The 27,524-nt window shown below is 49.6% G+C and overlaps 12 protein-coding genes across 12 annotated transcripts; 7 read left to right on the forward strand and 5 right to left on the reverse strand.

Moving 5' to 3' along the window:
• Nucleotides 1-1,755: 1,755 nt before the first annotated feature.
• Nucleotides 1,756-3,425, forward strand: SERLADRAFT_462630 (uncharacterized protein; the record flags this gene model as incomplete). The annotated part of the gene is made up of 10 exons (XM_007316140.1): nt 1,756-2,026; nt 2,123-2,234; nt 2,288-2,326; nt 2,383-2,496; nt 2,552-2,639; nt 2,692-2,759; nt 2,834-2,981; nt 3,044-3,096; nt 3,153-3,208; nt 3,275-3,425. 10 exons carry the CDS (start codon nt 1,778-1,780, stop codon nt 3,353-3,355), a joined length of 1,008 nt encoding a protein of 335 aa, XP_007316202.1.
• Nucleotides 3,426-3,483: 58 nt separating this feature from the next.
• On the reverse strand, nt 3,484-5,266 carry SERLADRAFT_462631 (uncharacterized protein; the record flags this gene model as incomplete). Its single annotated transcript, XM_007316141.1, has 4 exons — nt 3,484-3,791; nt 3,876-3,983; nt 4,060-4,476; nt 4,833-5,266. 4 exons carry the CDS (start codon nt 5,259-5,261, stop codon nt 3,603-3,605), a joined length of 1,143 nt encoding a protein of 380 aa, XP_007316203.1.
• Nucleotides 5,267-5,370: 104 nt separating this feature from the next.
• On the forward strand, nt 5,371-6,801 carry SERLADRAFT_414252 (uncharacterized protein; the record flags this gene model as incomplete). Its single annotated transcript, XM_007316142.1, has 4 exons — nt 5,371-5,639; nt 5,822-5,910; nt 5,965-6,289; nt 6,357-6,801. The coding sequence occupies 4 exons, from the start codon at nt 5,565-5,567 to the stop codon at nt 6,609-6,611; spliced, it is 744 nt and encodes a 247-aa protein (XP_007316204.1).
• A 200-nt stretch (nt 6,802-7,001) lies between these two features.
• On the forward strand, nt 7,002-7,552 carry SERLADRAFT_462634 (uncharacterized protein; the record flags this gene model as incomplete). Its single annotated transcript, XM_007316143.1, has 1 exon — nt 7,002-7,552. A coding segment is annotated over one exon (342 nt), but the record flags the coding sequence as incomplete, so codon positions are not given.
• A 658-nt stretch (nt 7,553-8,210) lies between these two features.
• SERLADRAFT_462637 (uncharacterized protein) lies at nt 8,211-9,406 on the forward strand (the record flags this gene model as incomplete). Its single annotated transcript, XM_007316144.1, has 2 exons — nt 8,211-8,476; nt 8,538-9,406. One exon carries the CDS (start codon nt 8,868-8,870, stop codon nt 9,225-9,227), a length of 360 nt encoding a protein of 119 aa, XP_007316206.1.
• Nucleotides 9,407-9,440: 34 nt separating this feature from the next.
• Nucleotides 9,441-10,635, forward strand: SERLADRAFT_355115 (uncharacterized protein; the record flags this gene model as incomplete). Its single annotated transcript, XM_007316145.1, has 6 exons — nt 9,441-9,594; nt 9,648-9,669; nt 9,720-9,867; nt 9,917-9,961; nt 10,016-10,214; nt 10,271-10,635. 6 exons carry the CDS (start codon nt 9,519-9,521, stop codon nt 10,402-10,404), a joined length of 624 nt encoding a protein of 207 aa, XP_007316207.1.
• A 207-nt stretch (nt 10,636-10,842) lies between these two features.
• SERLADRAFT_447320 (uncharacterized protein) lies at nt 10,843-12,740 on the forward strand (the record flags this gene model as incomplete). Its single annotated transcript, XM_007316146.1, has 6 exons — nt 10,843-11,150; nt 11,207-11,329; nt 11,378-11,494; nt 11,656-11,793; nt 11,900-12,275; nt 12,722-12,740. The coding sequence occupies 6 exons, from the start codon at nt 11,066-11,068 to the stop codon at nt 12,738-12,740; spliced, it is 858 nt and encodes a 285-aa protein (XP_007316208.1).
• Nucleotides 12,741-13,411: 671 nt separating this feature from the next.
• Nucleotides 13,412-14,447, reverse strand: SERLADRAFT_462639 (uncharacterized protein; the record flags this gene model as incomplete). The annotated part of the gene is made up of 6 exons (XM_007316147.1): nt 13,412-13,761; nt 13,814-13,890; nt 13,946-14,043; nt 14,100-14,136; nt 14,198-14,226; nt 14,307-14,447. 6 exons carry the CDS (start codon nt 14,383-14,385, stop codon nt 13,695-13,697), a joined length of 387 nt encoding a protein of 128 aa, XP_007316209.1.
• Nucleotides 14,448-16,877: 2,430 nt separating this feature from the next.
• Nucleotides 16,878-19,496, reverse strand: SERLADRAFT_462642 (uncharacterized protein; the record flags this gene model as incomplete). The annotated part of the gene is made up of 1 exon (XM_007316148.1): nt 16,878-19,496. A coding segment is annotated over one exon (888 nt), but the record flags the coding sequence as incomplete, so codon positions are not given.
• Nucleotides 19,497-19,868: 372 nt separating this feature from the next.
• Nucleotides 19,869-22,512, forward strand: SERLADRAFT_414257 (uncharacterized protein; the record flags this gene model as incomplete). The annotated part of the gene is made up of 2 exons (XM_007316149.1): nt 19,869-20,178; nt 20,229-22,512. 2 exons carry the CDS (start codon nt 19,869-19,871, stop codon nt 22,433-22,435), a joined length of 2,517 nt encoding a protein of 838 aa, XP_007316211.1.
• Nucleotides 22,513-23,511: 999 nt separating this feature from the next.
• Nucleotides 23,512-23,977, reverse strand: SERLADRAFT_462644 (uncharacterized protein; the record flags this gene model as incomplete). Its single annotated transcript, XM_007316150.1, is given in 2 exon segments — nt 23,512-23,882; nt 23,902-23,977. The coding sequence occupies 2 exon segments, from the start codon at nt 23,975-23,977 to the stop codon at nt 23,686-23,688; spliced, it is 273 nt and encodes a 90-aa protein (XP_007316212.1).
• A 93-nt stretch (nt 23,978-24,070) lies between these two features.
• On the reverse strand, nt 24,071-27,419 carry SERLADRAFT_447323 (uncharacterized protein; the record flags this gene model as incomplete). Its single annotated transcript, XM_007316151.1, has 12 exons — nt 24,071-25,356; nt 25,437-25,555; nt 25,683-25,897; nt 25,956-26,128; nt 26,218-26,329; nt 26,411-26,495; nt 26,564-26,667; nt 26,750-26,829; nt 26,907-27,048; nt 27,100-27,179; nt 27,214-27,356; nt 27,382-27,419. The coding sequence occupies 12 exons, from the start codon at nt 27,417-27,419 to the stop codon at nt 25,052-25,054; spliced, it is 1,596 nt and encodes a 531-aa protein (XP_007316213.1).
• Nucleotides 27,420-27,524: the final 105 nt, after the last annotated feature.

Below are 27,524 nucleotides of genomic sequence, written 5' to 3' on the forward strand. Positions count from 1 at the left end.
TTATACATTATCAGGATATTGAACATCGTGTGATAAAGCACTGAGTAGGATAAACTCACTTGCTGAAGATATGCAGCGGATTTGAAGAGCGCCTCTTTGTTTAGCTTCGGATCAAGAACCATACCCTGAGCCTAGATACGCGCAGTGAGATTTCATTGTATTAAACAGTTATGATAAAAACTCACACTGCCAAATTGTTGAGCGCGTTGAAGAAGCATCTCTTTAGTCACATGCGACTCTACATGGGGCAAGTCCTGCCTTGAAACTGACCTGGAATCTCCAACGGTATTTGGAGCATGGGAAGGAGAAGTCTTCCGTGCATAAGTCCTGAGGTTTCCAGAACTGGAACTGTGTTCAGGTTGGCCGAGTGCCCCATCCAAACTCGATGAGATGGTTACAGGCGCTGACGCCTGGTACGTAGCCCGATTCTGATTCTGAAGGCTCTGGCCTGTCGTGCGGAGAGTTTTCTGGGAGTGAGAACCTATAGGCGATGGTGCAGTTCCGTACTGACCGAACTGATTGGAAGAATAAGGCTGCTGAAAAACGGCCTGAGTTTCATTAGTGCTGATGTGGCTGGAAGACGCGGTAGACTGGGGACGAGAATCTGGCTGTTTATAATGGCTAGCACTGCTCGATTGTAACTGTGATGGCTGCTGTGGCTGCGTTTGTTGATAATTACTCGTACCCGCAGAGAACTTGGAAAACATAGAAGCATTCGAGCTTGTATAGGGATTTATAGCTCGGAGCGCAGGTTGCGAAGCTGCCTGAGGTTCTGTATGGGAAGAGCCGAAAGGTGATGGTTCGTATCCAAAAGGCTGAGTGTTCGAGCTTGAATATATATGGCTATGCTGCGTTGTATGTGATGAGCTTGTGACGTTGGGACTGTAGTGTGCAGACGATGACGAAGATCCCTTTGAACTTGTGATCTAAGAAGATAACATCAGTCCATAAAAAGGATAAGGCATTCGAATATGCATACGGGTGGAGACGTGCGCTGGAAAGCTGGTATTTCTACTATACGTGCAGAACTGGGCAACACATCCTGCCTATCGAAGGCCTGAAGGCCCGCAGGGACTGGGGGCGTTGGGAAAGTAGCTGAACTTGAGCGATATTGAGACGTAGGTCTAGAATATAACAATGTTACATATGATGGATACCAATCATCCCCAAAAAAACGGCGGGCGGGTGCTTACGGTGGGCCTCCGTTTCCGCCCAAAGATGCCAACATCCGCCTGAAATGAAGGCAAAAGGCGTTAGTGATACACAGACCAAAGACGAAATTGATACATATCGGAAGCACTCACTTGGCCTCTTCACCCTCTTGTACACGCTGCAGTAGTTCTTGCTCCATGTAGCGCTTATAACCTGCTTGATTCCTTGCCTCGAGTGAATCGATAAGAGCGCGAGCCTCTTCGATTTGTGCTTGGTTCGTACGATACTGATCTCCCGGTACGACCGCGTTTTGACGAAACAGATTCAGAGCTTGGCTCAAATTCACACCATTTTGATGAGCCCTGTCCATCGTCCTTCTGGAACGCCCTTCTAACAAGTAGCCGAAGGTTTGTTGTTGTGAATGAACCCAAAAACCAAAAAACCAAGCGTCTGTTTACGAGTTAGATACGAATAAAAAGTCCCAAAGAATGCAGAGGGACCAGTGGACCGAAAGAATGTTTAGAAGACAAAAGGGATGGTCATTGGTAAGCGCTGGTGGCGTGAGTGTACACGTGTGTGGCTGCGAATCAGCGCGTCTTGAGCGCGTCGCGTTCTTGCTTTTCCCATGTCTTTCAGCCTCATCCGGTCTACGCGCCTGCTCCAGCGCTGGCCCGTGCACATCCGCACATTCGCTGCAGAATCCTCATCGTCCCCACCACCCCGCTTGGGCTCAGTAGGCCCCTATGAGGTCTTTGACCGAAACGCAAAACGCCTCCAGAAGGACCGAGCCGTATCTCGTGATGCTGGTGTTAGGAGCAGGACCGTGGACTATGTCCGAGATGAGGTTGCGGACAGAATGATGGAGAGACTGCTGGTGTGTTTACTTTGTTCTATCTTACACCCTATATTACTCTTGAGGTTCTGCCGTTACTGTCGAAATATATTATTCTTACTACACATCCTCTCGTAGGATATTAAACGCAAGTTCGACACGATTGTCGACCTCGGCTCAGGTGCAGGCCATTTTTCTAAGCTGCTAGAACCCGAAAAGACGCGCAAGGTTATAATGATGGACTCCAGCGGTATGTTTGATTTACACTGCTCAGAAGTCTGATGACGATGCTATTCTCACCAGAAAAGACGCTCAATCGTGATCCTGACGAAGACTTTGATGGTAGATTCATATTATAAGTGTGGCCTGTATGCTACTAATTTTCCTTACTTTTTCAGTCGAAGTAGAAAGAGTACATGCAGATGAAGAGCATCTCCTTGATGCCTTACCCCGTAATTCGCAGGAAGCTATAGTCTCCTGTCTCAGTTTACAATGGGTCAACGATCTTCCCGGTCAGTATCCCAACGAATGGAACATCCACTTTCATTACCTACCATATCCACACAGGCGTGCTCATACAGATAAAAGAAGCACTTCAGCCAGACGGGCTATTTCTTGCCGCTCTATTCGGTGGTGACACACTATTCGAGCTGAGGTAAGTTTGAAGAACAAACATCTCGTACTCTAAACCATGGTCTATCAAACAGGACATCTCTTCAGCTCGCAGAAGTTGACCTAGAAGGTGGCATATCACCACACATCTCTCCCATGACCGGTCCGTTGCACTTTCTAGTCTACCTACACCCTCCAACTTTCATTGCCCCATACTCACCTTGAATATTATTGTAGACACCAGAGACATGTCCAACCTCCTTTCTCGTGCGGGCTTCACCCTCCTTACCGTTGACGTCGACGAAGTCAAAGTGGCCTTCCCTAGCATGTGGGAGCTCGTCGAGGACTTGCGCGATATGGGCGAGAGTAATGCCGTCATAGGACGGTACGCGCCATCCCTAATCCTAGTTTCGCCACGCCTCACTTTTTTGCACTTCCTCATTTTAGGAGACACTTCCTGCATCGCGATACACTGGCCGCAGCTTCTGCTATCTACAAAGGTCAGATTGTTCATTGCTATTAGGCACTTCACCAACTCTATTTGTGACACATACAGAGCTACACGGCAATGAAGATGGTACAATTCCTGCGACCTTCCAGGTCATCTACGTGGTACGTCTCACTGCTGACCACTGTGTTATCCTTTCCAGAATGGCTTAGGGCTGTTATCTGTTCTAGATTGGCTGGAAACCTGCCCCGACCCAGCCAAAACCCCTTGAACGAGGCACCGCGCAGACGAACCTGCAGGAGGTCCTATAATACATCCATACTTTTACAGAACCATGTTTTATTTAAGTATAAAAAGTCGACCATTTTTTACACAACCCGACATTCAGACCAGCAGATGTGTATGCTGCGTTAAGCACGTGATTAGGAAGGCAGGAATTTTTTTGGGGTGCATCGACGCGACAGACAACGATCAAGATCGTCCTACAAGTTCATCCATCTCTAGATCCCTTACTGGAGTGCCGGAGGTTCTTTACCGCTGTATTGGCACATCACTGGTTCATCCGTCAAGGGCCTCTTCAACCTCGTGACCACCATCGCCCTTCCCCTCCGCATCACCACCGCCATCAACACCCTTGTTTTCCTCGTCCCTTTCTGCTCCATTCTGGAACTTCCGCCGTGGGATAACGCTCCAAAATGCCTCTTCCCAGTCCCTTCCTTCCACCCACTTCACTAGGATCTCGAATACCTTTTCTCGAAGAGATTAGCATCAACCATGGAATAGCGGTGGGTGGAGCCCAGAGCTCGAACTGGATAATGAATACCGACATACCTGATTCACCGTTAACACCTTACGCGTTGTGAGAGAGGCAATGTATCGCCCAATCGGCAGTCGCGCATGTCGGATTTTTGACTCGCTAGCCTTATTCAGACAGAGATTCTGTAGACGTTCGAGGTGAGTGTCAGCGGCAACTAACAAACATGAAAGGGACCAAGAGAGAAACCCTTGAGCGCACTTTATACCGATTGTGATCGCATATACCCCCTATAATATACGTCTCCCCTTCTTTAAGCTCTTCCAGCTCGTCTACGGAATCGGCTGTGAGGTACACCACGCTCTCTCGGGCATCATCCACTTCCTTCTCCGTTTTTTTCTCAGGGAGATGCTCTGGAAGTCCTGGCGTTTCCAGAGACCCGTCACCTTCTACTGAGTTCTGCTCTTTAACTATGTCACCATCGGTCCACAGCCGCTCATATCCCTCCTCCCACCACTCCGTACCTATCCACCGTCTGTATCCCGCGTCGTTCATAGCATCGAGTCGCGTCCGCGTCCGTCCTCCCAACGAACTGAATATTAAACCGGAGAATGGACGTGCGGCATGTCTATTCGCGCTATAAGTATATGCGAGCTGCGATGTGAGGGACGTAATTTCCTATGTGATTGAGTTTTGTTCCGAGTTAGTACTTAAGGTATTAACTGAAATAAAACCTTTCAAGCTCGACAGGCAAAAATAGAGACAAAATGGGGTTTCCGGAAAAAGACGCAGATAAGACATAACCGGTCAGAGGATTGCATCAGAAAATCAGAAAAATGAAAGATAAAAGTAGAACGGACAAAACAACAGTCTCAAATGGAAAACGAATATCGCCAGCATGCAGGCCAATCTCTCACACGAACTTGCATCAAACGCCCAAACCTTCAGAGAAAAAGCGAAAAGATGCCGACAACTGACTGGCAGGAAAGAGAAAAACCAGAAAGAAATACGAATAAACCAGATACAACGCCCACCTTTTCGGACATCAGCTCATCAAACCCTAGGTCGACCACGACTTTCGCAGCGAATACGTTGACGCCTTCGCCCTCGTCACCCTGCCCTAGTTTGCGTCTTTTTCTCCGCCTCTCGCCAGGACCAGAACTGGCCTCTGCACTGCTCTTCCCATCTCCCACCTCACCCTGCGCCATCTTTCGTTCTCTCTCTGCTTGTTTCTTCCTCTTTTTCGCCTCCTTTTCTCGAGCCCTACGCTCAAGCTTTACAGACGCAAGATAGGCCGCCTTTGCAGCCTTCTTCCGCGCTTTCTTCGATAGAGGCTCTTGTTCAGGCTCCTTATCCGCTGAATCTATCAAGTGCACGACATCTCCCTGATTATCCCCAGTCTGTCCACCGGTATTTTCCTCGGCGACAGACGGTGGAGAAAATGAAGTTACTTGCGAGTCCATCGTGTGAGCCAGCTGAAGACATACAGCAGAGTAACAGATCCAAGGGAAGAATGGACGGACCGGTCAATGCCGGCACGCGTATCGATTGCGCCAATGCCGAGAAGACTCCAAACCACCAACTTGAAGAAGTTGCTCGTCGCCGCTCCTGTCGTAGCCGCCGTCTTCGCCATCGTCTACGCACTCTTCCTCAACGCCCAGATATCGCCCGAGCAACGTTCACGACAACGCAGGGCAGCATCTCACGACATAAAGCATCCTTTTCCAGTTAAATCAACGCCTGAACCCAAAGTTGAAACACACAAAATGGCACTAGCTCCTCTCAAGTTCCTTACCGTCTCCCCGCTCTCTAAGCACACTGCCACAGTCATATTTATTCATGTGAGCTACCCGCCCTGTGACCGCGTTTCTTTAACATACTCATTCGTTTGTTCTCGCATTTTCTTACGCATATCTTTATTGCGTGCCTTATTTCTACATCCCTGCTTATCATACTGAATTGCTATTCTGCCATTCTTGACCTCGGTACGAACATCATCTTTTATGACGCGAAACGTGTATAGGGCCTCGGTGACTCTGGTCATGGCTGGAAACCCGTCGCAGATATGTTCAGGCCCGAACTGAGTCACGTCAAATGGGTTTTACCACACAGGTACTTGGCGCCTTTTCTCCACCTTTCTGATCTGACCTTTTCCCCCTCCTTTAGCCCAGAACGTGCCGTCACCGCGAACATGGGCATTGAAATGCCCTCCTGGTTTGACGTCTACTCGTTTGGATTCAATACCACTGAAGACGCTGCCGGCATGCTCGTCTCCCTCCGCGCCCTCGACGCGCTCATCAAGGCAGAGGTTGACGCAGGCATACCCCCCTCGCGCATTGTCGTAGGAGGATTCAGCCAAGGCGGCGCAATGTCGCTTCTCACGGGCCTCACGGGCCGGGGGGCGCGGGAGGCATGGGGAGGAGAGGGCTGGAAGTTGGCAGGCGTTGCTGTCATGAGCGGGTGGTTGCCGTTGAAAGATCAGTTCAAGAGGGTGAGTCGGTATTGTTATCTTATCTGGAGCTGTACCAAGTAACTCGCTCTCGTGTACTGGCTTTCAGTTCGCCTCCCCTTACATATCTTCCACTCCTCTTTTCTGGGGTCATGGCACCCTCGATCCGCTCGTGAAGTACCAACTGGGGCGTGACTCTGCCGAGTTCCTCACTGGGCAGCTGGGCATTTCGATAGCGGAGCAAGGCAAGGGCGTGAATGCAGGGCTGGACTTCCGGTCGTATGAGGGGATGGGACACTCTACGTGTGCCAAGGAGTTGGACGATCTGAAGGAGTTCATCAGGAAAACGGTACCTCAAGAATGATGAGCGCCTAAGGGTGGCAGAAACTTTTTGGTTAATTGTGATATTGTAACTAGATGTTGGGACTGTGCTGGTTTTGCTTTATTGTCGTGTTCATCTGTTGTACATGAAAGTGGATTGATACCGTACGCGATACTATGTAGACATTTATGCTTTTTCAGAAGAAATACAACTCGCTGTTCCCATATCACTCCATATGTCCCTCTTACACATCGCTCACACTGAAATTTATTTCATATGGTCATATGAAGTGCACTGGACTCGTATATTGTTGCTGAACCATATATCTATATTATTTGGAGATCCCTCCAGGTGCAGTGTCAATCCATATATAGCTCACGTGGCGCCTATGATCGGACGTGGGGAATGGCAAGAACGTGTTTTTTCAGCTTATCTTTTTACGCTTGGTTTACAATAACGAGTGCATAAGCCCGCCATCGCCCAAGCAGCATTGCAGAAGCGGCGTGTCTAACGAATATTTGAACCGTTCATCCACCACGACCCATAACGCACTCCATCCCTCCATTTGGACTAGAGCACGACGCACGAATACCTGTACAACAAACGTCTTCCACGCATCCCCAACCACAACGTCCTCACCATGTCCTCGCAACCACCACCAACTCAGCCTGTGAAACCAGATACACCACCTCCCGCTTACACCGACTACATACCAGAGGAAAGCCAGCCCTCAGGCTCAGGCTCCTCTTCCACGCCCCCACCGCCCTTTTCTGGTGCACCCAGCTATTTTCAATCTCAGTCTCACCGCCTCGCACCAGGCCCGCCATATCCCAATCCGCCTCTCTTTGGCCCGACACCGCTGGGACAGGACCAGCCGACGCTGGGGCTCCTGCCATATTACGACCCGCGCTCGCCCTATGCGGTGGCGGCTGCTGCGTCGAGGGCGAGGTGGCGTTTCGTGGGCGCTGCGTTATGGGCGGTGATGATTATTGCGTTTGCGATAGGATTGGGGGCATGGGGACGGGTTGACGTATGAGATAGGAGTGGGGGCATGGGGACGGGTTGTTGTATGAGATAGGAGATGTGAGATATGAGAGACGTTAGGGGCGAGTAAGGCAGCGCTAGAGCCACAGCCACAGAGGGAGAATGGGAGGGTTGAGGGGAATCTACCTGAGGCTACTCGAGGCTCTCATTCAGGTAATTTATCATAGGTTGATTTTGGATGATCGCTATCTATTCTGTTATTCTAATCTCTTTGTCCTTTTCAAGTTATTGCAAAACACGTTGTTAGTGATGCGGACTGATATGAACATACAAATGCCATTGCTGTATCGTCTTGTGAATTCGTTGACGCCGGTGCGAGAGAGCTGACATCTGAGACGCGGGAAATACAGTACAACCAGCGAGGCTTCTCGTATCGATACGACTCATATTCGGGCCAGTCTGGTTTTATCTCGTCATCAACGCATCGATCGGATCGTAGCACCATGGATTTCAGTTCCCCTCCATAGTTTTCTATATATTCACCCCCCTCAGAGCTTGAACTTCATCTCATCCCACCAAACATCGAACCTAACTCTCACTTTATATGCCTAGAAAACGTACCAGATTAGGGAGAGGGGTTCTCCTTGGTAAGCAAGCACGCGCGTTTATAACAGCCCTCGATATCCCAGCCGAAAGGGGCAAACAATTTTACTCGAGATTGACGGTAAGGCGTCACCTCTGTTCGTTCGACTTACTAGTACTGCTGATTTGACGAATCGATTATTTCACTGCTACGCTACTTTTCTTGATCCGCATATGGAACGTTGTAGCCTGCATTGAAGACTATCGCGTTGAGTACCCTCAACAGGGGCTTGACGGCAAGGCAACAACCACCTGGATCCTGGATAAATTTTGATCGCGAGGTATATCCACACGACACTCCCGTTGACATTACTCATTGACATCATCATACTCGAAACATAGGTGATCGCTCGTTTTCCTGAGTTCAGTAACAACCCCCGTAGTGGCCTCGACCTCGCGCATAGTTATATTTGCAAATGGTTCTCCTGTCAGAGATACCTTCGAAGCAAGGTAAAACGGTCTGAAAATGAGCGGGATGATACCGATACGAATGAAGAGGAGGAAGGGGAGGTGCCCGTCCAGGTATCTACACACTCGCGCTTTCCTCCAAACTCCGGCCGCTCATCTTCGCCAACAACCACCGATTCCTCCCCTTCTACTTCTTCATCCACATCATCCCAGTCCACCGCACCGTCGAGTTCCATCACCAGTCACAAAAGCACCTCGGAGTCAATGACTCAACCTACCTCCAGACCGTCTGCTTCCACCTCTGCGAAAAGGACACATCCTCTTCCCATACCCCCTCGTGTACACGCCTTGCGTGCCCAGCCCCGCACTCCGGTGCAATACACCGATCGGATTGCGATCTTACAATTTCTCTCGCGACCGGTGCCCGCGCTCTCGCATCTCCTTCCTCTCTTCCTTTCACTTGGGATCAACAACCAGGCTCGGCTCGACTCGATGGCGGAATGGCCTAGGGTGGAGGTGGAGAAGTTCATTGCGAAGTTGGTAAATGCAAATAAACTGGATGCATTTGAGGGGAAAGTTATCGAGATGACATTGTCGGGGCTATTGATTGAGGAGCCTGTTTAGAGGTGGCCTCCATTTTTTCCCCTTTAACATTTTTGTCATGACGCTAAGGTTCCGTATTTCTCTTTCTTTTCCATCCATTCGCATTTACGTTCGATAGTAAGATTCTATATACATACATAAGTAATAACGCTCTACCAAGTCAATCGAAGTGTACGACTAACATGCCATGGCACCAGTGATATATATAGTGTGATCATCTGTGCGGAATGACGCGATTCCTGGCCCAGTGATCCCCTCAAGCTTGGACTTTATCGAGCACTTTCACCTTCACATCGATCTACGAAGACAATAATGGCTCTCCAGCCCTCTCTCCGTCCGCTTATCATCGCAGGAAGTCACGATGCCCCACACACGCTCGACATATTCCGTAAGTTATCAGCCTAACCTCCCCCTTGATCGTCACTCGACATGTTGTACCAGTGGACTATGTTTGTCCATACAGGTAAACTTCTCCTTCGTGTGGACTAGCCAGGATTATATACCCTTCTGCAGTGCCAAACTCTCCTTGGCCATAAATAATGTCCTCAAGCCTCTTCTCGATGCAGGCGGAAAGTACGATGGGAAGGTAAAAGCGATTATCAGACTCCAGGTGCAGCCATGGCACGCTTCGTCGACGTTCACGCATGAAGCAGGGCTTGCTGTGAGTTCTTTGCCTACCATATGTTAGCGTTGATTTACGCTCTTACTAGGTCGCTCGCGTGTCACCAGAGAATTTCTGGCCTTTCTCGGTGCTCGTGAGTCCTCCAAACTCACTTCACTGTTATGTTAAAACACTAACCACCCTACAGCTCTTCAAATCCCAAACTTCCTTCTTCGACGTCCCATCCTCCACACTCACGCCTCTCCAGATCCGCGCCCAGCTCGCCTCGCTTGCTGCCCAAGTCATCCCGCCTAGCAAAATCGACGAGTATAACGGTCTGCTCGCGATCAAGGAGGGAGCGGGTGGGAATGGCGGGGTGGGGGTTACGGACGACCTGAAGTATATGGGTGCGTTCTCTCGCAGCCTCTCACCTTGATCCTCGAGTACTGAGACGCGACTGCAGTCAAGTTCTCAAGACAGAATGGTGTTCATGTTTCGCCAACCGTGCTCTGGGATGGTCTCGTCGCGAATGAAATATCAAGTTCGTGGGGAGAGAAAGAGTGGACTGAGTTCCTTGCTGCCAAAGTGGTCGCTTGACTCTATTAATTTCAAGCTCCTCAGCATTCACGAAAACATCTACCAGTGCAGTTGGCTGGTAGCGTGTAGGTTAGTCGGAGTGTAGTTGAGAAAGGAAGACAGGAAATCAGGCGAAGTAAAGCCGTGTGTGATAACGAAATTGGCATGCATGAGGCATGAAATCGCTCAGTTTGCTGTATGTGTGCATATGCAGAGAACGTACGCGTAATTTTGAAAAACTGAAGAAAACTAGGAGAAAACCGCGTAGCCTCTTGAGTACCTTTCTGCGCTGTACTTCACTCAATGAGCATGCGCAACTAGGACCAGATTTTCCCTTCCCTGTCATGTCCAGGATGGCAAGATGTTGCTGTAACAGTCCAAATCTTCCAAGCAGCACGGCCTTTAAGTCATGGTCCGACCGTTGACTTAACTCGCGTCTACCATTAACATGGATCCGACGACATCGACATGGCGTCCTTCATACTTGTAGATCACGATCCTCCCATACCTTCACAGCTTCCCAGACATTCACTCATTCGACGTCGTGGTACCTTTGGGACCTTTACCACTGAATCCTGTTGAACTAGCGCACTAGTTTCTCTCTCTCGCACGACATACTGGTCTGCAATACAAATGTAGGTGTCGAGACGAGGCTTTATCCCAGCAATGGGTCTTTGACGGAATGGTCTCTACCAATCTTGTTTTCTCTGGGTTCTCATTTATCGGATTTATCCTGGTCATCGTACTTTTGCCACTCCATATTAAAGGTCAGCGGTCCTGTTTATTCTCTATGTTACAGTAACCTGATGCTCTCTTGATATAGCGAGAAACATCGGTAAATGCAGCTTTATCATCTGGACGAGCCTGCTATGTTTCAATGGCTTCATCAACTCCATTATATGGAATGATAATGTGACCAACTGGGCACCTGTATGGTGCGATATATGTTAGTGGATCTTTCCTAGGGTAATCGCACTCTCTCATAGCTGGGTAGCATCTCGTTTGATTATAGCTGGACCAGTTGGCGTGAACTCAGCATATTTATGCATTGCTCGTCGTCTATATCTAGTCATAAGCGTGGTTATGCATGATCAGAGTGAATCTAGGGTACGTCGCAATTTTCGGTCCTCCAATCAATTTACTAACTTCAACCTGTAGCATTGGCGTAGCACTTTGTGTGACTGACTTCTTGTTGTGGGCCTACCAGTGATTAGAGTCATACTGTGTAGGTTGCACCCGAACGTTTCACAGTTAGCTGCTGACTTTGCTCAGCATATATCGTCCAATTTGAGCGCTTTCGAATTTTAGAAACAATAGGCTGTTTACCCGCGTTAGAAAAGACACAGCTTTTGTTCCCAGTGCTTATAGGGCCACTTGCGGTGGTGACGGTTGCCATTGCTGTCTACGCAAGTGAGTGTACCGTTCAGTCGTCTTGCCGCATCTTACGACCTGACACTCACGCACAATCCAGGCTTGATTATATGAAAATCGATACAACTTAGGTCACACCTAAAAGGATGGGCACAGCTTAACGAGCACTTTGTTCGATTACTGGCTTTGGTCCTTGTGATGGTCGTATGCTCAGTCACGCCGGGCGTATGGACGATTGTGTTCAGCGCAACCGACGGAACGATGACTCCATGGCCTGGCTGGGATTACGTGCATGCCAACATTTCCCAAATTTCGCAACACACCACTCATGGCTGGCAGACACTCGGGCCCGGGTACGTCGTACATGTAGAGCTGCAGAGATGGGTCTTTGTAGTGTACGCCATCATTTTCTTTGCCCTGTTTGGATTCACCACGGGAGCAAAGAAGAGTTATAGTCTTCTTTTCAACTTTATGGCGGGGCGTCCTCGCGAGCTGGAGGTGTCGGGCGCTCCAGAGGCAAGGTCTGAGTTGCGTTTGGGTGTTTGTCATATCCCAGCTCCGCTGATTATTTTCATTATTTTCTCTATACAGGAATGAACAGCTTGCTGATCCAAGCCATTGTGAGCTTGGCATTTCGACGCCAGCCGCGCAGGAGTCAGACCGTCCTCTCCAATTGCCCCACGCACCCGCACCGCCGATAATCTGCATGCCGCTTCTGGAGGAACGTGCCCACATAGAGCTTCCAAGTAGAAGGCGATAGCGCTGGCGCAATCGGCAACGGTAACGAACATTGAATGCTTCTTATGCCGCCATTTGCCAGGTATTCACTGGGGGAAGTCTATGCTTGCCGAGAGTGGCTCGCGAGTTGGGTGCTGAGAATGCGGGCTCATTCATGATCACCCGCTATTGCTCTTATCGCGCTCTCATATCTTACTCAGTCCTTTGAATTATAACTAATTATAATGAGTACTTTACGAACATGTTAATATTGGCAATTTACAGGTATTCCATTCCTGGACCCGTAGGTTCCAGAATCTAGAGTACAAATGTCCGCTGCGTTTTCCAAGGACCTTATTACTCATTGTCGCTTACATCTAATAGCTTTCATGTACTTTCCTATCAATGCGTCTCACGTTCGGATCATTATTACGGACCTACCTTGCTACTACTTCTCGGATCGCTTTGTAGACGAACAGAAACGATCTCTAGATAGCCAACTTTCATTACCACGGCATATCATGATTGCCAGGATAGCGCAACCTTGTACGACGTCATGGTGGCTTCCCATGCGAGTGCTATTAAGCTGTCTCATCTCTTCGCACATAAAGGTGAGGCCAACACATTTGGTGATGAACCACAATGCATTGCTATTAGCTTGAACGGACCGTAAAGGATCGGCAAACTCACATTTTATAATGTACAATCTTCACTTCCCATGATTACATTGCAATTCCTGTTAAGACTATTCGAATTGTGAACACATTCCATACATATCTGAGTCAATCATAATGACACCTCGGCTTCGGGCAAGGTTCCATAGACTTCTATCTATATTTACAGTCGAAAGGTTATAGCTGCGCTCAACATTTTAATGACATCCAAATACTAAGCGCTTAGACTGAGCTGCGGTACAGGACAACTGTACGTGTGGTGTTTCAAGCGGAACACTGTATCATAGCAGTAAAAGTCGATTGCACAACAACTTTGACAGTAGCATTAATTAACCTACACCGTGCATCTCAGTATACGGCGCTATAAAAACTTCTATATATCCAGCGATAAAAGGCGATAAAGTTAAGCAACATGGTGGGCAAAAGCCTCAAGAAGTATCGAGTCATATCGTGCAAGAGTAAGGGTAGTTTAAGAGTGGGAAATGGGTGATATATAGATGAGTACGTCGTAGGCCAAAGTTAGCAGGTGTGGTTGAGCTTAAAAGATGCTCATGCACCGTAAAAACGCCATGCAAAGTACGCGCCTAAGAGACCCAGAGGCACAAAGTACATCAAGCTGAAAAGTGTTGTTAAACAAGTATAGATATATGGTATTTAATGGTACTTACTTCGAACCCTGCTCGACAGCAGTGCTAACTTTGTTGTCCGAGGGAGCGTTGCGGACCGCAGATTTAGTCTTGAGGTCCTGTAGCCAGTGAGCATAGATTCGCGGAGGGACGGGATAGAGGCTAGATACATACACTGCCCTTCTCGAAGTCACCAACAAACATGTCCGGGAGGAGGGCACGCGCCTCGTCGGAGTGGCCGACATCCTCGAAAGCCTCAGTGGCATCCTGACCTGTATTATGAAATAAGCAACGTAGATATTATTTGTAGTGGAACCTTATCACGTACCACCCTCCGACAAAATGACCTCGTCGCCTCCTGGGTGCTAGATTGGCGACAAAGAGTGTTAAGATGGAGGTTAACACAACTATACTGAGTGTGCATACCTCATCAATGAATTTTGAGACGTCGTAAACTGTTTTTAACAGGACGTAAGAAATCCGCGTCAGCCGATTGGCCTTCTGGTTGTGGTGAGGATAGAGAACAAGTACGAACCCTTTTCGTGGAGGAGGACGTAGAAGCTGTCCTTTTTTGTGTTTGCCTTCAGCTCGTCGAGGGTGATAATTCTGGACATGATGGATATGGTGGTGAGGACGTGGACGATAAGTAAAGGTAAGACGGAAACGAAGGGCGTCTGTCCTTACCCGGCTAAAGCCCTTCGTATAAAAACAGTCGGCAACTTTGAATTTTCTCACACATATCAGGTCCTTTTTTTTTGCTTACACAAGTCATCAACGCTGACCAGATCGTTGTTTGAAGGAGAAATGCATCTCTAGCCGCAGAACCGCCACCTAAAATGCACTGGGTCGAATGATTTGCCTCCCACTGGCACCGACGGCCGTTGGAGGTGGAGAATGACTCAAGTCTTAGTTGCACTCTAATGGAGATAGATGGGACAACAACGTGTATTTTGCAATAGAACATGTCTGCGCGGTTTAGTACTCGAATGACCACAGTATGTACTGAATATATAACCAGTAGGGCACTCAAGCGTGGACCAAGCATGCCACAGAAGCTAGATCTTCCACTGCACTAGTAAAGGAACGAAGGCACTGTAAACCGTGTCCCTAGGCATAAGCGTGTGGGACTCCACCGATGGAGAATAATGTGCGACAAGGCTGAGGACGTCGCAGCCATCATGAGGACATGTGGACTCGTGAGGACAGCGACGTCCTGCCTCTACAGAGATCGTTAACGTTTGAAGACGCAGTGATAAAAACATCATCCAAAATAAAGTTTGCGCAATATAACCTGTGGAACAATTCAAAGTCCGAAGAACAAGAACGCGGGAAAGCCCGTGTTCCGACGGACACGCTGCCGTTTCTGCAGATTGATCCCGCACCTACGCCTCCTTCGCTCCCTCAAGACGTCGTCCCCACCATGGCCTTCGACGACGAAACCGCCGACATCCTGGGCGGTCCCATTCTCCAAAATAAATCTGTAGGCTTTTTCAGCAAATGGGCTACTCTTTCACTATCGTTCAAGGCCACGCTCGTCCTTGGACTAGGTTTTTTGGCGTGGTTACTTTTAATACACGCTCGCGACACGGTTTTCAAATGGCAGGAGTATTCCTACAAAAAGTTCGTGCTCCCTTCTGCGTGTGCACATCACGTCTTTCCCCCAGTAACTCATCTCTGTTGTGTGTGTTAGGGCTATGCGTAGACGACATGGAATACCAGACAACGACAATCGGCCGTTCACCGTTGCGTATGCTGCGGCTACGCGTGCTCGCGCCGAGCGTGAGGCACAGGGAAAGTCGAAAGAAAAACAGTTTCCCGATCAGCTTCCTGCTTGGACACAGCGCAACGCGTTGGCTGATGGACTGCGACTGAGACAACGATTTGCCAATGCAGGTGCGTATTGCATAGCGTTACTTCATTTCATTGATTGATCTTATCGGATTGCACGTTTGAAATCTATAGCTCAAGCTCAAAACGTGCCGTCTATTCAGGGCACAACCCATCAGCCACGAGAAGATCGCTCTGGATCGACTTATACCCAGCAACGTGCTGATCGCGACGCACTCGACTTCGCTGACCGTTATGATCCAAATCCTCGTAGAATACAAGAGCATGCTGTTGAACATGATGACGAGTCTGCTCCGCCTCGAACAAAGGTATCATCCCGCCGAGTCAGCCGCAAAACTCTTCATCTCAATGGGAATGCGCCCAATGAGGAGACCAAGAAGAGGTCTTGGGATAATGAAAGCGAATTTGAGCTCGAGAGCGCTAAAAAGTCACGTGTAGAAGGCGATGAACTCATTGATGGTGACGAGGATGCTGGGTGGTTTGAACAACGGGACAAAAGTAGGCAGCTAGCACGGGGATCAAAGAGAAGCTATGGCTCAGAGGTAGATGAAGATAACTACCCACGAGTCAACGGTAGGGATAAGCGCTCTCGTAAGGCATCGCAGGACAAATCTTCGGAAGATCAGGACGATCTCATGGAAACAGATGATGTTGAGGAGGATGAATTAACTGAGCTACGATCGATTCCTCGAGGGAAAAAACGTGACCGAACTGAGGCCGGATCAACCTTTGGTGGAGACGACGAGGACGAGGTGACGGCAGCGCCAGATGACAAGGCTCTGCGTCATCACAAGCGCCGTACGGTATCGAAACGGAAATCGGAGGTTACTTTGCGCGGGAGCAAACGCAATCGGGACACTGACGCTGTGGACAGCGAGGGCGAAGGTTCTCCCGGATCGCACAAACATAAAGAGCGATCATCGAGGAAAAAGAGAGGGAAGAAGGCAGTGTCTGAAGAAACTCAAAGTGATATCTCAATGGATAGCTCTATGTCCAAGGATCCACTATGTAAAGGCAGGAAAATAGGAGAAGAATGGGAAGCAAACGGTGTTCAATACAAGGTTGGCAGCTCGGGCGAGCGTTTGCAGCTCACGCTAGTCAAGAAAGCACGAAGTAAATTCCCCATGGTACGTAAATGCTAGATATCCAAGGCAATAATCTGACCTTCCCCTCAGCCCAAGGACTCGCAGCATCCTGATCGTTCCGCGAATTTAGAAATCTACGTTGAAACTTGGATGACTGAAGAACAGCACAAGCTGGCTGAAGACCGACATGAACTTGTCTGGCAGGATACTCCTAGGGTATCTGTTGAGCCCCAGACGCCAGGTGATGTTCCTGATTCGCCTTCAAAGACGGGTAAAAATTTGCTCTGGGAATCGACAAAGGATAGTCCTATCGCTCGTCGCCCTTTCCGCCAGTCAATCGCCACTAACGTCGGTATCCGCATCAACCCTTTCCAGCAATCGCAAAACGTTCCGGGACGTCGTGTCGCTTCGTCGTACAATCTGCCGACACCGGCACTTTTCGGAGGGGTGGGCGATAGTCCTACTCGGCGCTCATCTCGGTTCTCAAAGTGGGAAAAACAGGACCTTGAGGCTGAGGCGATGGCAAAGATGCGTGCCAAGGTGCAGGAGCAGAAGAAACTGTCTGGTCCCCAAAAGAAGGCGGGTGAACTGCCTACGAGTGTGACTGCCCCAGAGTTGGGCGCTAAGGCGGCTGTTCCTACTCCTTTGTTTACCGCACCCGCGCCTACTCCCGTCAATAGTATCAGCTTTACGAAGCCTGCGGATAAGCCAGCGCAGGTTTCGGAGAACAAGGCAGCTGCCTCGACTCCCTTCTCATTCGGGGCTACATCGAGTACTGCTGATGTATCCAAGCAAACTTCTGGTCTTAATACTGTCACCAGTGGTCTTCCTACTCCGTCGTCAAACCTCCCTGAACCTACCTCTACAGGCGCAGGGGAGAAGCCAAAGTGGAATTTATTCCCTCCTGCTACCGGGGGGCCAACGGCTGCTCCCAGCCAACCTGCTGGACCGTCGTCGTCTGTTCCCTCGTTCTCGTTTGCTCCACCACCTAAACAATCTGAGAGCAGCCCAAGTCTAGCATCATTATCTGCGGCATCCAGTGTCCCACCATCTACTTCCATTCCTAATTTCTTCTCTTCAAAGCCTGCAGCTACATCACAACCCGAGGCCCCCCCAAAAACCTTTGCGCCGTTTTCAACTGGTGCTGCAGCTTCAGGTGCCTCCACTGCGCCTTCATTTGCTGGGTTCGGGGTTTCTAATTCTGAACAGAAGAAACCGGCTGAGGTCTCGAGCACTGGTGGCAGTTCGTTGACGGCGAGGCTTGGAGGATTTGCTCCTCAAGCCGCCGCCGATTCTTCTAAACCTGCCGGTGCTCCTGCCAGTAGCCCTTTCAGCTTTGGAAAGGCCACAGTCCCTACTCCTACCACGTCTACAACCACTGGCCAGCAGGCAGACAAACCACTATCAGTCTTTGGAAACAATACGAGCACGCCAAGTAGTGTATTCACTTCGGCACCTGCCGCGTCAAGTACGACCAAGACTGACGACTCTGCCCCTTTGAAGTTTGATTTTGGTGTCAAGGCTAAGCCAGTGGGTTCGACGCCAAAGCCGCCAATGACGGCCCCGAATTCAATGTCTGCGTTCCCTTCGACTATTTCAGCCAACACAGCCTCTGAGGGCTCGAAGCCTGCTGCTTCAACGTCAGCTCCGTCTTTCTCTTTCGCTAGTCCTACTCCTGCTGCGAATGCTGCGGCAAGTTCATCGGGACCTTCTGGGTCGACCGAACCGCCAAAGTTTGCATTTGGACAGCCAAGTGCTGGGACAGGGTCCGTGTTTGGGCCACCGGGCAGTTCGAGTATGACCTCGTCTACCACACCAAAGTCGGCATTTGGTGGCTTTGGATCTGATGCGACGTCAAAGAGTTCACCATTTGGTACTAATACTGCCAATTCAGGCGCCAATCAGTCGGCCATGTCATCTACGCCTACATCAATATTCGGTGCTGCAAATGCTGTGAATGATGATTCAAGAAAAAGTGCTGCTGCTTCGACTGCTCCTCCTGCCTTTGGTGGATTTGGTGGTAACAATGCGACGAGTGTCTTTGGCGCAACTGGTGCCCCAACGGCTACCAGCAATTCTAACGCTACGCCATTATCTATGCCAAAGACTGCGTTCAGTGGTTTTGGTAGTGGTGCAACGTCCACCTCTGCATTTTCGACTACTCCTGCTGGATCGCCTGCGTCCGTGAAGCCTTTTACGTTTGGAAATCCTACTGCATCATCGAGTGGTGGTAATCAGCCTGCTGAGGAGTCGAAAGCATCTCCTTTTGCACCATCTGCAACCAAAGCATCATCCAGTCCGTTTGCATTCGGTGTTAGTGGTACAAGCGGATTCGGTGGGTCGAATGCCTCATCAGTGCCAATGTCTTCGGCGATGGGAGGCGCAAGCAAACCCGTTGGGGGTGGCTTCACCTTTAGCGGTGCGGGATTCGGACAGCCACCTTCTGGGGCCCCATCTTCTTCGTCTACTGCCTCGCAGTCGATATTTGGTAAACCATCACAGCCCACACCGAGTTCCTTCGGGTTTGGCAAGCCATCGGGAGGCAGCGCGTTCGCATTTGGCCAGCCTTCTGCCTCTGGCCAAAATCAGCAGCAAAAACAATAAGTAGGATATTCAACTCATTGGCATTAGAAGAGGTGTTGAGGACTAATTTTTCACTCAAATAATTGTACACTACGCATTACCCAGATTTTTTTTTCGATTTTCATGCTATGTCTCTTTTTGCATGTTTCTTTGATTGTTTGTCTTACCATACTCGAGCTCGAATTGAAGGTCGCCTTCATAATGTCCCCTTTGTACCATGTGAGCGAGCAAGTGTGCTGGTGGGGCTTTCTGGGGAAAACGGTGATGTGATGCCACGTGGGTTAATAACGAAGTAATAATGCCAGCCCGAGACGAAACTGGAACGAACAGCGAATGGTTTCCGTTGATATCTTGCCTGGACTCTAGCGACATTCTGGCAACACCATCGATGCCCATATCGTGCTTTTGGCTTGCGATTCAGACTGATGCTGGCTACTTAAGAGAACACAACCCATCGATATCTCGCAAAACACCCATACGCTTTCTAACTGCATCTCACACCATCTACTACTATCACTGACATTTGCTGGACATCTGACTCCATATCGTTCTTGCCTTACTTTACTCGTTTCTTCTGTCATATGCTGGCAAATAACTTCTCCGCTGCTCCGCGACCTCGCCCTCCTGCCAAGGCCCGCCGTGTCTCTTCTCTGGTCAAGTCTTCTCCACCACCTCCCTATGCCATCGCTTCTCCTACCACGAATGAGCTACCAGATCCAAGAAAGAATACCTTGCTTGGTTCGCCCATCCTAAACACCGTCCAGATGCTTGGAGGATGGGAAGCTCAGCCAATGTCACCACTTGCCGACGATTGGACCAACGAGAAGTCTAGAGAGGAGCTCTCAGAATTACTCTTGAAAGCCGATGGGCTCATCAAGGAGCGCGAGAGCGGTGCGTCATTCTTCGTGATAAATACCTCACAATGTCGCTGAACGGTCAAGCCCTTTATGCAGAGCTCACCATGACCACTGCCGTGTGCAAGAGCTTATACGAAAATAATATGGAGCTCAAGAACAGACATCAGGCCCTTCTCGCACGTCTGCCTGTTTCCCCCTCCATCTCGCCTCCTTGCTCTGCATCCACCTCTCCGGTATCATCTTCCCCTCCTCTGCTTCATTCTCCGCAGTATTATGGCGCTACCATATCTCGGTCCTCTTCTCGCATGAGCACAAGTTCGCTAGAGGCACCCCGCTCGCGTCATCACCGACGGATTTCGGTGTCTCCATCTGATATAGCTCTTCTTTCGGACCAGAATGCAGAGCTTCTATACAAGCTGGAAAAACTCGAGTCCGAGTCTATTCAGGCTGACCAAGCCGGCCGGCGCAAGCTCCGTAAACTAGAACAGGAGATCCAGGGCCTTCGCGACGAACTTGACGAGACCAGGGCACGGAGCGAGGAACTGGAAGAGACGGCGCGAAATGCGCTCAAGGGGCGGGCCAAAGATGCAGACGAGATATCGAGGAAAAAGCTGGAGAGAGAGGAGAGGCTTAGAGCTTTACGGGGAAAACCAGACTATGACCCGGAAATCGACGAAGTCAGAGACTTTGCCCCTGGAGGAGCATTGTCAGCCAATGGTTCGTCGAAACTAGGCCTTGGCCTACCTTCTTCGTTCAGGTTCAGGTTTACTTCTCACCGATATGCGTCCGAGTGTATCCCTGGTTCTACGTCCAGGCGCGATGCAATGGATGATCTGGATGATTATCCCCCGACAGCATCCATTGGCCGATCTGTCTCTCAGCCATCTCAGTTCCCCCCTGCTCATGAATATGCGCTGGTCTCTCAGCTGCTTTTGAAGATCCGAGAACTTGAGGAGACTAACTCACAGATCACAGAACAACAAGCCAAGACCGCAGCGCAGATGCTTTCCGTAAAAATGGACGCAGAAAGCATCAGACGTGTATACGAAAGCCTCGGTGAGGCAGACGACGTTGAATGGCGGGTAGTAGAAGACGGAATGGATGATACAGATGGAGATACCACGGGCGACGAAACAATTCGGTTCAGAAACCTGCGACGGTCCCTCGACAACGAGCCATCCCTCGAGTTTGAAGCTGGGATCAACGCAGACATCCAAGGTACTCTGCGTAATGCCCTTGTACCTCAACATATTCCTGTCCCTGCTGCTCACATGCACAAGTCGCGGAAATCTGTTGTTGGCCTGTTTGATTCGCCAGGGTCCATAGATCGCGATTCTGGACATCAACCGCCTCTGTCTCTGACCATTCCCGGCCTTCCCATCCCGTTTTCGACAAATGCAGCTGAGACGCCTACCTCATCCACGTCGATCTCACCCGCTTCTGTGGATGTATCACCTATAGAACATACTGCTCGGACGCTGGACAGTGAACTCGGTAGTCAGATCGGAGAGGACTGGGGTTTCAGCGCTGGGAATCACCACTTCAGGACCAGTAGTCTGTACAATCTGACTGCAATCACTCCTGCTGCGTCGTCGGGATCTGGGTTTGGATCCATACGCCAGCCCAATCCGTCATTTGAAGAGCTTCATAGTAGATGTACCACGACCACTGATATGGATACCACAGTATCAGCCGATTCACATTCTCAGATCTCCTCCGACGAGACTACACCCACACTGACTGATGTATCGTCGAAACCAATGCCGAGTGACGATCTTCTCCTCCCTGGAACCTGGCGTGGTCAGACACCACCAATACCGCCTCATATCGAAAGTCAAGCCGAGAAAAAGCGACGAATGTCACAGACGATCCGCCAGCGTACGACTCGTTGGGGTGAAGGGCGATTCACAGAATCGTTACTGACGAACAGAGCTCCACCTCGGACGGATTCAAGGATAGAGCCTGACCGTCCGTTAACACCGATTCCACAGAGGCTGGCAAATGTGTTTGACGCGGTGGTAGAGACGATTGCAGGGGGGCGCGAGTCAGGGGAGGCTAGTCCTGCAAGGTCACCTACCACACTCGGTCGCGAGAATGGATCTGCGGTGACCCTACGCGTGAGCGAGGTGGTTAAAGAGGAGAGGAAGGGTGGCATCGTGTCGTTTGTGCTAGAAGTGTGGTTGTGGCTCCAATTTGTGATCATCATCCTAGTCTTCCTGTGGGCAATGGCGAAACGCGGGCCAAAGAGCGTTTTGGAAGATGCAGAGAGGAAGAAGATGGGGTCTCGCTGATATTGGTGTGTGTATATATCGAATCTACTTGTTGTAATATGCCTCTTGTACTATAGTATAGTTTCTACTAATCCTTTTGCATACCTTGCAGATCGGTAAATGTTGGATCATAGACAAAATGTCTGCGTCCGCTAAATTGCCTCATGTGATATCACCCATTAGAAGCGTTGTGGGTCACTAACTCGATGAAGAAAAGAATGCGATCAAGGTTTTCGGACAGCGCTGTAAACTGATTTTCTTGCCTCTCATTGACAGCCATGTTTCGTTATGTTCCGTTAGAGAACGATATTTGTCGATCCAATTTGCACCGTCCTGACGTGCACGTCTGAGGAGTACTGGGATTTACTTGATAACGATAGGCTCTCTACCGATACTCTCTCTGACGTCGACCTCAACAACGTCGTTCGTCTGAACCGCGAATGCCTACGTGTAGCTAACCACCAGTAACCTCGACAGCCTCTTATCTGCCATGCTGGAGCACGCACTATATCTTTGGAAAACGATATGTCGCTGTCGCTCTCCACATTGCACCTTGAAAGGGGAAAGATGTGGTGCTCAATAATGGTTCGAATGCATGGACGGTCCATCCGTTCCTCCCACGTCAGTCCTTCGATTGTCTCTCTTTACATACATCAATTAATTCTCGACGGTACAGTGTTGGCAATGTTCAGAGCCGTCGCGAACACCGAGCCTAGCAGTAGCCAAACCCCCAACATTGGCGACATAGTCCAGCAAACATATCGAAAGCGCCAGTGGATCAGAGCGAAGTGATCTTAGAGACAAAGTGAGCCGACTCAGAAGAACTTGTCTTCTTGCTTCAATGTATTAAGAAACTTTTACAGCTCGCCATCCGCGAACTATATCATTGTGCGATCACTCAAACTTTTGACGCAGCTCATGCGATAGAGTTCATTCAGCAAGGGCGGTCACACGAAGTTCCCGATGCGCCTCAAGTTTTAATGGAAGCGGCACATATAACCCCATTCCCGCCCAACAAATTCATTAGCACATCTAATGTTACCCCTGAAACTTGTGCGTCACCATCTTGTCTTTCTTTAGGTCTCACCTCATCTTTCAAGACAGACAGATGCTGTTCGCACCTGGGAAATGCTTCAGTCCTGGACACAAATCAACATCCAGAAGATTGATGAATCAGGTGTCAGCTCTCCTGCAAATGCCATCTACATGACGACTACTGAGCATGCCTCCTTCGGACGATACAGCATTTATCTGGACAAAGAAGCCGTCAGTCACCTCCGTGACGATCCATTCCCCCCGATGGCTATGTTCCCTAGTACCCTGATTCTCCTAACAGGTACAAGGTCCGAATGACTCGAAACGGCTTGAGATTGAGCAACGGACGGGCTTCGGCAGATGTCGAGTTTCGAACTTTGACAGAATCGGACGTCGAGGCCCCCGATCCCGAGTTTCTCAGAATTCATGCTGCCTTTGCGAAGGTTCTAAACATGCCGAGTACTTTGACAGCGTTGAAAGAGACGCTGAAAGAGATGCGACTGTGCGCCCGAACGGAGAAACGGACATTGAGTTGCTCCTCACGTCCAGATTAGCAATCGTGGCACATTAGTCGCGTACGTCGTCCTCACCAACGACGTCTTCCCATATCCCTGCTTGGTTCGGTCCACAAATACCAGAAACACTTGGCCTTTGACATCCAACCTGCTTGGCTCGTCACTGGAAAAAAAAAACCTATTGCAAACTCGTCTCTACCTTACTATGTCCCTGGCTCACCTTTTCTATTCGATCCAGTATTCCATGCCTCAAACAAATCGCAGCCAAAATTGCGCCATCCAGTCTCTTAGGCATCAAATATAGCAAATTCTTGACTGGGTCAAATTGCCGTCTCCGCACAGCTTCAGGTATTTCCAGTCCAAGGCTGAGTTCAGGAGCTGAGCACAATTCCCGCTCATAGGTCAAGCGCTGTTTTGAAGGAGACGAGGTTTTTGTCTGGTGTGCGGTCGAGGAAGGCCGCGAGGGCACCGGTGTTTGTACCCTAGGTTCGATATTTTGGGGACTACAGCCGCATGAAGCTGTAATGCGACACTAGCTTCTGAAGCGTGTACGTATGATGCGTCATATCCTGTACAAGACTCGGGTACATCTGAAATATCCAGATAACGCCGTACATCGACAGTGCATTCTATCGTTGAGGGGTCGTATCTGATATTTTTAACGACCAAACGAGGAACTTCTCCACTGGTTTGACCTTGAAGATGCTTGAATATCTTCGAACGTTCCTTGACGACCTGGCCTGACGGAAAGCTCGCGAGCAGTGGTTTCGAGACCATTCGTCGACGTGTTGACGATTGCTAGATGTTAGGAAGCATTGATCACTGAAAAGTATAAACATATCTAAGTAGATACACTGATTAATAGATAACAGTAATCGTGTAATGCATTAGCTGGTGTTGGGCAGTTTATCGAAGGTGTAATGATGTTTATAGCTGTTATACCAAATCACGACCCCACTATACCCAACGATACCACAAAGAGTCATTCCTTCCCACATCACATGCTTCCTTCCATTTCCAACCAGTGCAATCGCTACATGGTGAGATGGAGAGGAACCATAGATAGAAATATGGCTGTACTGATGCATCACGATCCCTCCTTTGCCAATATCTCCTCCAACATCTCCCTCACCTTCACCGCATCAGCCCTCCCCCGGCTCGCCTTCATCACCCGTCCCACAATCTTATTCAACACACCCCTGCTCCCACCCCGCCTCAGCACGCCCACCTCCTCAGGCATCACGTTCATCGCATCCCGACACAGATTTCTCAAAACTGAATCATCATCACCTTCGTCGAGCGCGTTCAGCCCGAGCTCTGCAGCGAGCTGAGAAGGCGATGACGAAGACCGGTGGGTGATGATGTGGCGGAGGAGAGTTTTTCCGGAGGTCCCTGTGTGCGGTTGTTTAGTTTGTGAGGTGTATGGGGGAGGCAAGGGGGGCAAGGGGGGCGATAGCGATGTTAACGCGTACCTGTGATTCTCCCGTCTTGCACCATATCAATCAGCTCTCCCAATTGCGCAACTGAAACTGGGTTACCCGCAAACGTCTGATTGCATGCAGTGAGCTGGCCCAGGAGTTCGTGGGTCATCCTAAATGCCCCAAACCATGGCAAGAATAGTACGTGCACATGCAGAAAGGGGGACCATCAACAAGGGACAGAAGTTTAATCAGTACAAGACGAAACGCACAGATCGATGAATGAGAGAAAAAACGTACCAATTAACAACGACCCTTCCTTCTCGTCCATTTGCGAGGCTGTCAAAATAAGCGACTGCCCCTCCCCCTAACTCTCCATCCCACCCGACCTCGCGGCCAGAGTCGATAGCCATAAGCACGTCGACATCTCTTTCTGATAGGCCCTGTAAGAGAAGCCTTGCGCGCGTCGCGTCAGGGAGGGCAGGCATAGACTTTCGAATGGTGTGGATATAGTCCTACAAGCCAAGAACGTCAGCACAAGCCTGGGGGTGGATGTGGTGAAGCCATGCATACCTCAGTGAGGAGGAGAGGTGGTACGTTGGGATCGGGCATGTATCGATAGTCAGGGGCATCTTCTTTACTCCTCAGCTTGAACGTCTCAGCCTTAGCCTCGTCGAATCCACGTGTTTCTTGTTGGACGACACCTCCGCTCTCGAGTAGCTCGGTCTGGCGGAAGACTTCTGAGGCTGTTGTGGCACAAATCACGGGTATCAAAATAAAGATAAAGGCGAATAAGATGAGTGAGAGAACATGTGTCTAGAGTGAAGTGCCATACTGATAGCAATCATGAGAAACTTGATGCTGTTCAGATTTTTGATCTCGCAGCGGGTTCCAGGAGGGTTACCCGTACGGTTAACGGATACATTCACGTCGCAGCGCAATGATCCCTGTTTGTAGTGGAGCAGTAGCAGCAACGGTCAGATATTCTGCTCTGTCAATGATTAAAGATACGAGAAAACGATGTGCACCTGTTCCATATTCCCATCACTTGAGCCTACAGAACGCAAGACTGCTTGGAGAGTCCGAACATACTCTCCGGCTTCTTCTGGGGAGCTGTGTATATGATGTCAGAAAGCTTAATACAGGAAGTCAATGAAGTGTGACGGAAATGAGTAGCTCACCGCATATCAGGCTCGGACACAATCTCCATCAGGCCTGTGCCCGCTCTGTTGAGGTTGATATATGAGACGCGTCTGCGATGATCAAATGTTGATTTGGCAGTGTCCTAGAAACCATCATCAGGTTAAGCCAGATGGAGTTTAGTCTGGGAAGAGAGCTATGGGCTTATGAATGGGGTGGGAACGTACCTGTTCGAGCTGGATCTGATTGATGCGAACTGCTATATTTGATTTTGGGAGGGTAAGGTGACCACCTTTTGCCAACGGAGCTGGAAGACGTAGCGAGACGAAGATAAGCGCGAGGACAGACGTGAAAGACGCGAAAATGAAGAGAGAGAACACTGACCATAACGCTGAGTGATCTGGTAGCCTGAAGGAAGGTCAGGGTAGAAGTAATGTTTCCTATCAAATGTAGACCTTGTTTGGATATCAGAGTTGAGTGCCAGCGCAGTCCTGATTGCAAGTTGAACACATTTTGTGTTTAGTTTCTGACGATCAAATAAGGACACATTCAGAGAGCGCGGACTGACGGTACTCACGGGCAATGTCCCTGGAAAAGCAGCGTCGTATGATGATACACGTGTGTTAGGTGCTTCGCTTGGATCAGATGTCCACGTATCTGGTATACAACACCTTAGCACGAGTCCAGCAACAAGATGTAAAAAAGTGACCAGAAAACAGTTTTTGCCGCGACTTGAGCTGTGCATGAACCTCTATGCCTACAACAACTTCCCAGCCTGGCCATCTTTTATCTTGATTTATCGTTTGTTGTTCGCGGTGACTGTGGTGGATATATCTGGGAGAAAGAGGTTGTATGGGACTGGAGAGCCACCGCCCTGGGCAGGTTAGAGTGCGACATTGGAGGAACATGAAAGGAGACCTTCCTTATTGGGATTTTCCCTTGTGGGGGTCACGTTGTTCCGTGTAGTCTTGAGTTTCGTAAAGGTCGATCATGCGAACTGGC

Source organism: Serpula lacrymans (genome assembly GCF_000218685.1).
Source record: "Serpula lacrymans var. lacrymans S7.9 unplaced genomic scaffold SERLAscaffold_4, whole genome shotgun sequence".
Lineage (NCBI taxonomy): Eukaryota > Fungi > Basidiomycota > Agaricomycetes > Boletales > Serpulaceae > Serpula > Serpula lacrymans.